General features: G+C 35.3%; 2 protein-coding genes and 2 non-coding genes across 5 annotated transcripts; 1 reads left to right on the top strand and 3 right to left on the bottom strand.

The window, feature by feature from the left end:
• Window positions 1-235: 235 nt before the first annotated feature.
• On the bottom strand, window positions 236-374 carry ZK470.10. Its single transcript, NR_070836.1, has one exon. It is a non-coding gene; the product is annotated as an Unclassified non-coding RNA ZK470.10 (non-coding RNA).
• ZK470.6 (MD-2-related lipid-recognition domain-containing protein) lies at window positions 372-1,801 on the top strand (the record flags this gene model as incomplete). 2 transcript variants are annotated; one of them, NM_076308.2, is made up of 5 exons in its annotated part: window positions 372-657; window positions 706-925; window positions 973-1,186; window positions 1,238-1,364; window positions 1,503-1,801. In NM_076308.2, the coding sequence occupies 5 exons, from the start codon at window positions 559-561 to the stop codon at window positions 1,593-1,595; spliced, it is 753 nt and encodes a 250-aa protein (NP_508709.1). In that variant the 3' UTR covers window positions 1,596-1,801. The 2 variants fall into 2 exon arrangements, with proteins under 2 accessions (NP_508709.1, NP_001412548.1); NM_001425620.1 differs by having other exon boundaries at window positions 559-657; window positions 1,238-1,382.
• Window positions 1,802-6,564: 4,763 nt separating this feature from the next.
• On the bottom strand, window positions 6,565-6,706 carry ZK470.12. Its single transcript, NR_070835.1, has one exon. It is a non-coding gene; the product is annotated as an Unclassified non-coding RNA ZK470.12 (non-coding RNA).
• Window positions 6,707-8,058: 1,352 nt separating this feature from the next.
• Window positions 8,059-10,416, bottom strand: ZK470.14 (G_PROTEIN_RECEP_F1_2 domain-containing protein). Its single transcript, NM_001270077.3, has 9 exons — window positions 10,232-10,416; window positions 10,005-10,151; window positions 9,865-9,955; window positions 9,034-9,195; window positions 8,849-8,982; window positions 8,687-8,800; window positions 8,383-8,542; window positions 8,250-8,330; window positions 8,059-8,192 (listed from the first exon to the last, which is right to left on the bottom strand). The coding sequence occupies exons 1-9, from the start codon at window positions 10,405-10,407 to the stop codon at window positions 8,151-8,153; spliced, it is 1,107 nt and encodes a 368-aa protein (NP_001257006.1). The 5' UTR covers window positions 10,408-10,416; the 3' UTR covers window positions 8,059-8,150.
• Window positions 10,417-10,860: the final 444 nt, after the last annotated feature.

Raw genomic sequence — 10,860 nt, 5'->3', positions numbered from 1 at the left:
TTTTTCCAATAAAGAAACTCTGTTATTTTTCTGTTTTTATTTTGTGCTCTGTGTTTGCACTGTCCCATGGAAATAAGCAGACCATTTCTGTGACGAGTGTCTGATAAAAACTTGTCAAGAGTGAGGAAGAGAGCCGTCTAGAAAGCAATGAGCAAATCTTCAAATGCCAAAAATGGCAATCTCGAGTGCTTCACCATTTGCTCTAATTAGAAATTGATCGAGCGACAAATGCGGGCTCTCGAGTGATTTGGCGGAGCTTTGGAACCAGGTGCGAATCGCGTTTTTGTCGGACTTTCAAGAACGCCCCACATGTTGGGCGCTCTACAAAAAAAGACGGTCAGGTATATAAAGCACAGAAAACAGCAGAACAGAGCGCACCCGTCGACCTCCCGCTAGCACCTGAGGCAATTCAAAAACCAACCCGCACCTTTTCGTGCGTCGAGTGCTCTATTCAATTTGCACTCATCTGTGTTTTATTCTAAACATTCGATACACCCAGGTTGCGGCCAGTTCCAAAAAAGTTTCCAAGTGAAGATTTCAACAAAAATTCTGTTAACGATGAATTTCCGTTTTATTCTACTATTCTTAATATTCCCTTTTGTTTTTGCAAGTTTAGAAGAATTTGAGCAAGATAGCGCTGAAATTAAAAAAGAAGTGGTATTTTTTTGTTTACTTGTGTTTGTTTTGATTTAGTTTATTTTTTAGCCTGCTCGTTTTCGATCTTTCAAAAACTTTGGTAGCCATCAAGATGCCAGTAATCAAGCTGCAGAAGTAGCTGGCTCGAACGAAGATAACACTGATGACCCTGAAGTTGCACCGGATGCTCCATACCTTATGGCAGATTCTTCTCTAGAACAAGAAGAAGAATGCGTTGCTCTTCCGAATCGAACACGAGTTCGTCCGTCGTTTTTCCAGTGTAAAGAAGGTACAGTACTTCTAGTAAAACAGAGCCCTAAATACCAAAAATTGTAGACACAAAGTTTGAACTTCACGGCGGTGCAATTACAAACGGCAACGGTGATGATACCTACCCGGTTTCCTTCAACTCGCCTATTCGAATTTTCCTCGACATCACCAGTAATTCTAACAAACGATATGACAATTTGGGCGTCGAAGTGTCAATCTTTAAACGTTCAACCGGATGGTTCGGATGTGGGTGGATGTTTTTACCAAGCTTTGGGCTGTTGTAAGTTGTTTTCTTTGCAGAACACCGAAAAACATTGAATGTTTTTTTAAGGAGCAACTATGATATGTGTGACGACAACCCGTCATGTCCGGTGACTCCGGGACGTCAGGTTATCGAATTCGAGATTGATCCAACAAAGTTGTTTACGAATCTGTTCCGAATGATTCACTATGACTTGGTGGGTACTGACCATAAGGTAAACGCGATGGCTATTGTACTGGAGAGCCGTTGACGGACGCTTAGCAAATACGTTTTTTTTTCTTAAATTGAAATATTAAAAAGAAATCCACTTCTTCAGTATACTTCAATTTTTCAGTCCGCCTACCAAATGATGGTTCGAGTCCGAGACAATCGAGATCCCTACCGAGAGTTGCTTTGTGCTACGATCCAAACTAGAATCACACTCTGAGACCAAGACACTTTTTATTTATTTATTACCAAGATCCTTATCAGCAGTATTTATGAACGATAACCGGGACGCAACCCAATTAATTTAATTCCCCTTCCCTACCTTCTCCCCCAGTGAACACCAGAACCAAGTGGTTTCTATTCATCCAGTTGTTTATGATTATGACTCTCTGTTACAGGTTATCAAAAAATGAATAATATAGTATATTCTGTTTTGATATGTGGGAATGGTCTGGAACAACTAAGGTGCATGTGTGAATAACAAGAATTGAAAATCACATGGGATCCGGCTTTCGTTAGATCTCTGTTTTGACACATGTTTATCTCGAGTAATAACGCTGAAAATTCCATAATTCCATAATCATTCTGCTGAGAGAGTAAATTAATTTCTTGCTACTCAGCGGAGAAAACTTCCAGAGGAATTAATTAGTCAAAAAGAAAAACAACAAACAAATAATATTTGTTGAGTAATGTACACTACTTGCAAAACTTTTGTCGACCAATGAGCATCAAATGCAATATGTTAAGCGATTAACATTAACGAAACTTTAAAAAATATGTATATAAACCTGATCGTTGAGAAAAAAGTAAATAACACCGGGGAAAGTGCGCGGGAATGGTGATAATGAAGTGGAAGCGTTGTTCGGGATAAGACCAGTAGCTGGAATGCAGTCTAGTATAAGAAACCTTTTGCTAACCTTTTACACAATAAATAATTAGTGCACTGGCATTTTGGAAAGATGGGAACGCTGAGGACAACAATAGATACGGTAATAACTTATGTGAGAGAAGTAAATAATTTTAGGTTACAAAGATTGCGGAATGTTCTGAGAAACTCTGATAATGCAGATAATAAAAAGCTTCGGTACAATATAAAAACACAATAAAATAAGTCAAAATAAAAGATTGAATATGAAAATCTGGTTTCAAAGTACTTTGACTATGATCAATATTTGTTTAATTTTTATTGATTAATATTAGATCTTCTCGGCATTTGGCTTCAACTTCTCGCTCAAGTTTGACCCTAAAAATATTAACTTGGACAAAAGTTGGGCGGGACTTTGGCAGAACTTGGATTCAGGCTGGGCTAAAGCTTATCCGAAGTTTGACCCAACTCTAGCCAAACTTTGGCCCAAAATTTTCTTGTTTCGTTTTAAACTTGGGTAGATGTTTGGCAAGAGTTGAGTCAAACATGGGTTTGGTGCTGCCAAAATCCAAGTTGCAGTTGCATATTGGTGTAACCTCCAAGTTTTGCCAAGGTCATGCACAACTTTTGCCTATTTTTAGTTTTTGTTTTCTGAGTAAGCTCAAAGGCAAAGTAACCCTACTGGGGAAATAAGTAAAAACCATACATTTTGTTTAAAAATTTCCAAATATCATAGTTAAACTCTTCACAATTTTTTTGAAATCTTTTTATTTCTATTAACTGTCATAGAATGTTAACACAGATTTTTGAAAGTCGTCAATCAGAAAAATGATCCTTCGACTTTAATGGACTTATTTTTCATATATTAATACTCTAACACTTTAGGAATTCCAACCTGCGACAGTTTTCTCAAAAAGTGACACAAACTCAGTAATTGACACTATTTGAATGTCAATAAAACGTTTTTCATCACTTCTTGAAATGTTTTTTGGCCATTTTTGGCATTATAGGAGGTTTTAATAATTTTCCTCGCTGGCGCAACTACAGCTTCAATGAAAACTTTCATACTTTGGAGTAAAGTGTTACGCTTTGTAAAAAAAATAGCATATGTACAGTTTTTTCTACTTAAATGAAATGTAAGACGTATTTTTAATGCTTTATATTTGAAACAGACCTTTTCTAACTGAGTGAAACTGTCAAACTTAAAAAAAGCTTGACTCGAGCAAAAATTTGAGGAGCTCAAATCTAAGCTTTTTCAATGATTGTTCAAAGTTTGACCAGTCTTACCCAAGTATAAAACGACACAGAATTGTTTTTCAAACTTGGGCAGGATTCTATAAAACTTTGTCAAAGTTTTCCAACATTTGCTAAATTTTAAACCAATTTTAAAACCGTACCTAGAACTTGCACAAACAGCTGCTGGCCGGAATATTCAGTAAGAATGGGACATTTCAATTCTAGAACATCTGAACATATGTCACGTTTCAATTTGTTTAAAACAATCAAAATGCACGAGAACCTAAAATGTAACGTTCACAAACACTTGAGAAACAAGTTGTGAGTTCACAAGTTTTAACAGTCCTCAAACCCTGCGATGAATAATTTGTGGCATTTTTTTAAGAGAAAATTTCAAAATAATTCAAGATTTGTGATTTAGTGTTTTGTTCGTTGATTACGATCTTTGGAAAGTTGAACGATGAAGTCCTAAAACATAAAACCGTCTTATCTGTTGTTTTTAAATTTTTTCAAATTTTTATCTTCTCACTTCAGTTTAATCTTAATGATTGTAGTTTACTCAAGGAAGTGGATTAATAAAAAATTCAACTGTTCATGTCAAGTATGTCACTTGGTTTTGTTATTGGCATCTTCTCCGAGTTCAAATGTTCACGTCCATGTTCTTGATCTGTTAATGACCAATTGAATTGTTTTCATATATTTTCGATTTTTCAGAAATACAACAAAAAATCGTTGAATTTCTCATTCATTTATTTGGTAAAACATGACCGGACAAAAAACATTTGGAACAAAAAATAGTGAAATAATCTGTACACGTTGGCAAGAAAACAGTTATTAGAGTATATACATAACAAGTTGAGATCGGTAGCCTTTTGGAGATGTCAAATCGCTGCCTACTCGCTCGATCGGAGTTATCCACTGTTTCCATAGGACGGGAATCTGTCGGTTTTGCGTCCGGATTGTGGTATGCTTGATGTAGAATTAAAGCTCAAAATTCTCGAGTTAGGGATGAAGGATTCACAGAAGGAGCCAAGTGTTTGTGTCCTTGACATCAAAAGATCGTAAACATCGGAGGAAAGTTGGGGGTCGTTGAGTATTGTAATGCTCATCTGAAATGAAAGTATGATTATTAATGTAACGTTTTTATTTGACAGAAAAAAAGGAAGTGAATGATAAGTAGGCAGGGCTCAAGAAGATTCAACTCATCCCCGATCGTTGCAAAAATGGAATGGCGTTCGAGAAGATGAAATCAGAGCAGATCTCACGGCAGAACACAAGAGATTTGGAGTTTATATACCAAATCGGATTTCCCGTGTAAGGACACTGGAAAGTGAGTTCTATGTACTACGTCTTTCAGTGAAATTCGAAGGAAAAAAGAACAAAGAACACAAAAACCTCAGTTTTTCCCAACTTATTTTGTTAGTAAAGGGGGAGGGAATTACTGATAGAATAACAACTTTTTCAATTAATCAAGAAGCAACTTTATCCCTCGTGCAGCTTGGGATTTGTTTCTCCACCCCAATATTGATGTCTCTAGTGGATACGGTAGCCCGCAAAAAAAAGTAAAAACAACTGTATCATGAAACATACTAACCTTGCGATTCACGTTTCTGCTAAAATTTAGAAATATTTCTCTTCATCGGAAGCTAGTACTGTGTTTCTGAAATTCACCGCGCAGCCCCATGTGACGGCAGGTTTCAAGGTGTGAAACAAATCAAAATAGACGAAAAATTTGCAAAGGTTATCTATCTATAAACGAAACTGTAGAGACGCAGTGATAAGCAATGGCTACTACTAGTTCGAATGGTCATTCGTTGGAAGAAGCCACATTGAAGGTCACATGAAATGAAATTGAAGAGAAAACTGGGGTAAAATGAACTTTGGCCTTGTTACAGAAAATTGTCAAAAAATTTTGGGGGGATTCAGGTTATCCTAGAAACATGATTCATTTTGCAGAGAAAACTAGTTTTGCTGAGCAACTGATAGGAAATGTGTTATATATTTCGGTTGATGTAGCTTTAAGTATCTCTTCCAGAATAAATCCGTTAATAACTTAAAAACAAGCCAAACAACTAGTGATTTCAGATTTCCTGACCAAAAAGAGTTAGTCACGATGTTGATCCAAATAGTACAAAACAACATAATCTGAATGTGTGATATCAATGCCAATAACAGTCTGATTCCCCCATAGAGATTAATCCAAGAAGTACATATTAGTCTGAGTGATTGCTGCAAAGTATATAGGTGTGAAGGTGGGATGCGCCCCTAATTCGATCATTTTTTATTTAAAAAATAGCATATTGAACTTTTTGAAAACAACAGAAGCAGGAAGAAAATTCTAAAGCACTTGTTTGTAATGTTTTATAGGGTCCTAGGGTCCTAAAGCATGTGAAACATCATTGCATTCTTTTGGAACACAATTCGAAAAAACTTGATTGAGAGTCATTCCAGGCATTTCGGCATTTCGAATAGTTGGAAAGGCAAAGTAATAAATAATTTGTATCATTTTGAAACTTTTGATTTTTAGTTTTGATTAGTTTTGTTTTCGATTAACACCTCAATAACATTTTCAGACAAAGCAGAACCTCTTTCCGGTAACCAAACAAGTAAAACAAAATTTTCTCAGAATTTAAACTTCTCACGTCAGATGGAATGTGAGAAATTGTGGGTGGACGAAATTTTGAAAATTAGTGGAACTAAATCGCTTATTACAGGAATAAGTGACTGATTGTTTTGTGTACTTTTTTTGTGAATCAGCTGCAATCGCGAAAACTTTAACAATTCAAACAAATACTGTAACATTTTTGTGTTGTCATATTTGTCAAAATATCAATTCATAGTGCAATTACTACTGTTAGCATAAAGAAAAGAGAATGTGGGGGGGGGGGGGGGGAGAAAGGTGTAAAATAAAGAACAACTACAAATAATAAATGAATGACTGCAGGAGAAGCGTCGGAACTTGTAAAGAAGTGAAAAAGGAGAAGACCAGCTAATGAAGATTTCATTTCTATTTTTAATTCTCAATTCTCTTTTCTACCGTTTTTAGATTCAGATTCTGCCTTGAATTTTCGGAATTCTGGGCAGGTCAGAGATAGGAATGAGAAAAAAAAATAAACGATAAGAGAGTGACCGGTAGACGCCGTCAACTGGTGGTCACTTATCAAAATTTGATAGGAGACGAAGAGGACGTTTTGAAGCGGGTGAGAGAGGAGGGTTGCCGTCGGTCAGTCACATTTTTTTTGCATTTTACACGGTTTGAAACTGGAGGTAAACATACTGAAAATACGACGGCGACTGATCTGACCACTAGATTTTCATTACTTTTTCCACATACACACACACGTCTACAGTATTCAGTCTCACTTATAATTAGCCTAGGATGCGAACGTTCTCGGGGGGCTTGAAAAGGAAATACCAGTTTGCTGAACATCATCTCTTCACTGGAAAACCATTACCATGTCCACTCTTTTATACGACGTCCAGCCCACGAAACCCCGGGGCAACTAATTGAAAATTCGACGTCACAGCCTGAAGAGCCGTCTACAGTAATCGGGCGCGGAGATGCGACGTCACAGTCGACGTCACAACACTTCACGCACAGTTTTTTCCTGAGGTGCAAATGGCCGAAGACACTATGGGATGTAGTCGGGGAAATGTTCAAGTACTTTGGAATTGAGATCAAAGTTTTGGAGTGAATTGAAAATTGGGCTGGCCATCTGAGAAATCATAGTGTGACTGCGTGATAATGAGGGACAATAGACCGGTTTCATTATCGCGTATCACTTTTTTTTTGTCAAAAAGTGCGAAAAATTTGGGATTCCTGAGGTCAGGCTAGATGCTTTCTAAAACATTTAGTACAGGAATCACTGCTCAGATGTGCTATGTAAGAATTTTTTGAGTTTTCCAAAGAAACTACTATAAGGTCATTAACATAGCAAGGCAAGGCGGGCAAGTTTAGGTACAAAAAACTTTTTATAAATTCTAAAAAAACTTTTAAACAGGAGATACAAAACATGTGGGATACTTTTTAGGCTTAGAACCACCATTTTTTGAGCTTAAAGAGGAACACGTGTATTATGTTCAATTAAAATGATTTGTTTTCTGAGATAAAATACACAGTACCAAATGTTTCTAGTTATATGTCGAACAATAATCAAAGATTGATTGTCGCCTGAAAATTTTTAAATTTCAAGAACCTTGGTTTTATTTAAAAACAATCAAACTCGAATTACCGGAACTCTGTTTTGATTTTTGTTTTAAATAATAATTAAGTGACATCATTGTCTATTCATACACTGCCATGTGTTTCAGCTTGATGTAATGTTCAAATTTTGGTCTGTTATTTCATTTTGGAAGGAAGTATTTTTTATATCTTAGTTGTCGTTTTTTTTGTTCAATTCAAAAATTGGCGCTTGACAAAAAATTTTGTATTTCGTTTTTAAAAATAGATCTGTAGTAATTTTTTATCGATGTCTCGAAAGTAAACCGAGATTGAATTTTTAGAAATCCACATTGACCTAAATGTTAAATTATAAGTGTCAAAAACCAGTGGCTTTATTCATTGTTAGTCTTTATTTTGAAACAAACCAAAAAACCAGTTTATTATTTAAGACTACAAAGATGTTTGCTATTTGTCAATTTCAGAAAAAAATCCGAACAAAAAAAAAACAAAAATTATATGATGTGCACCTTGTTGAGCCGTTGACAGCAGCATATCTGAAAAATTTGATTGACGCAAACTGTACTTTCAGCTGACAATCAGCTGGCTTTTACCGAATCCCTGAAATGTTTGACGAAGAGAGACAGGGCAATTGGAATATACACGGGCGATAAGTAGTAGACGCAGATGGAAACCTGCAAGGTGACAGGTCAAACCATATGATCGAATCAAAAAAAAAAACAATACTTGTAAGCCAACATTGAGAAACGTGTGAAGGACAAAGTCCCCGTTCTCCGATCCGGTTAGAACAACAAAGTCGATGTTGTCCTCAGCGAGACGGAAGAACAGAAAGAGCCTACTGAGGAAATCAATGATGACAACGACGTAGAGTACACGAACCAAGGCTCTGAAAAATGGAATGAACTTGATGCAAACACACGTGTGTGTGTATGTGTACGTCAAAATTTTCTCGTTAAGGGTCGGCTGACCGAAACTTAAACCCAACACTCGAAACTTGAACGAAAACAAGGAAATATAGTTCACTACCCACTTCGAGAGAGAAATGCTAAACCCAGGGTCATAATTCAGTCTTTCTTTCTTGATCACAAGACAAACTGAAAGAAGAAGAAATGAGATTGCAGATGGAAGTAGCAAAAGTGCAAGTCTGAAATAGTTTGGATTGATATTGATACAAACACTTGTGTAAGGTCACCTGGCATAAATAAAACTTTCGAATGGTAGTATCAAATAATGAATCCCAGAACTCATCAATATGAAGGCGAAAACCAGTGGAGCAATTAGAAAGTAGGCTAGACGTTTTCGATTCTCGGCGAATGGCCAGTAACCCTGAACATGTTGATGTTCCAATAAACAAAACACTCACAAAGTTTCACTGACCACATATAGACTGGCATATCTATCAAGCGCAATGTACATCATCATAATGGACTGTAGATCGAACATTGGCTGTAGCAGAAAATCGGCAAGGTTTCTCCACAAAAACGACATTTCATCGTGATATTCAGGCTCGCTCAAGAGGGTTTGCAGATCGACGTATATCTTAACGTTTTTGTATGAATTGATAAAATATTCCATTTAACTATTTTAAAACCAACTTTGACCAATGCAGTTTTGTTTCACTGCTAAATTGACCAATTATCATAGTAAAACTTTTATGCAACTTTGAAATGTTTTATATTTCAATTTAAAAATTGGTGAAAACTGAGCTTTCATCGCTTTTTGACACGAAATGAAAAATTTTCCAAAACTGTTTATAAAACTTGTATTTTTATTCATTTGGTCATTTTAGTTTTTACTCATTTGTACAGTAGCTGAACTCCACCTTTAAAATAAGTAAAAAGTTTGGAAGTTATGTAATTTTACAGAATAAAAATTGCAATTTTTTGTGTTGCATTTATCAGAGAATGTTTAGTGTATTGTGTAGTTATTTCATATGTCTTATTGCATGTAGCATTTTCCCAATTTTCCCAAATTTCTACAGTGTTCTATTAATTTTTGGTTTTTTTTTGTTAAATGCATCAAATGCATAATAGTATTAAAAATGCTGAAAAAATTACTTGTGATATATGGAAATGGATATAAATGTATATATATTATCAATATGCCTTACTTTCAATTGTAAATTTTTAATTTCATTTTAAAAACACTAATTTTTTGTTAGTCTAACGATTCCTTCAACTCATTATTGTCTTTAATAATTTTACCTACATTCGTTAGGCAGTCAAATACAAATATCACTGTCATCAAAATACAAGTGATTGTCATTACAAGGATGAGAAAAAGCACCAGAAGACGGATTCTGAAATTAAATTAAGCGTTAAAATCAAAAAAAGTGAATTTAAACTCACTTGAGAATGCCATGTTTGTTTCGTCCATTGACTAGATTTGCGACCAGAACCGAAATGTTGCATATAATCCCCAAAATAGTTAAACCAAGTCGAATAAAATTAAAAATGTCAGTGTTGAGAACCCCAGGGTAAGCGAATATGCTACTTCTGAAAAAAGAGTTATTGTATTTTTGCCGAATTTAAAAAATTTTCAGCTGATTTTCTAGTTCAAAATTAAGGCAACTCACGTGTTAATAAATTTAATAAAAGCTACGTAATCAATCTGGTCATGATGATTGTAATAGTTATGCGGACCCGTAGTGAATGCTTCTTCAGTTGATTGGCTCGGGGTGGATAAACTCCACGAAGTGTCAAAAACCTCCGTTTCGTTCCCATCGAAAGACGTGATATTAGTAAAGTTCATAGCTGAAACATTTGAAAAATTTATATGAAACGGGGTATGTGTAAGACGGGCGAGTTAGTCGTATTTCAGCATTCACAGATGAGCGGAATCGTAGCGTGCATGAGTTTCATTAATCAACATTCAGAGTGGAGTCACTCAGGTAGTCACGGAATTAAGGTATATAAAAACGTACTAAATCTATGTATATGTTCAGCTAGTAGCTATAAAAATTCCGAAAAATTAAAAAAAAGATGTCTGTTAATTTTCGTATGATTTTGCATGAAAAGACTTGAAATAGTCTAAATTGACAGAGTATCATTTCTTGAAAATCCAACAATTATTTTAAAGATTTTTTTTTGAAAATTTTCCAAAAATGCGGAGCATTGCTGCAGATTTACAATTTTTAATACGAAAATAAAAAAGGTGCTTGTATTACCATAAAACTTTTCAGTTTTTAAAAATAAAAGGTTAATT

Source organism: Caenorhabditis elegans, chromosome X (assembly GCF_000002985.6).
Source record: "Caenorhabditis elegans chromosome X".
Classification (NCBI taxonomy): domain Eukaryota; kingdom Metazoa; phylum Nematoda; class Chromadorea; order Rhabditida; family Rhabditidae; genus Caenorhabditis; species Caenorhabditis elegans.
This window is presented reverse-complemented; position numbering and strand designations above follow the sequence as displayed.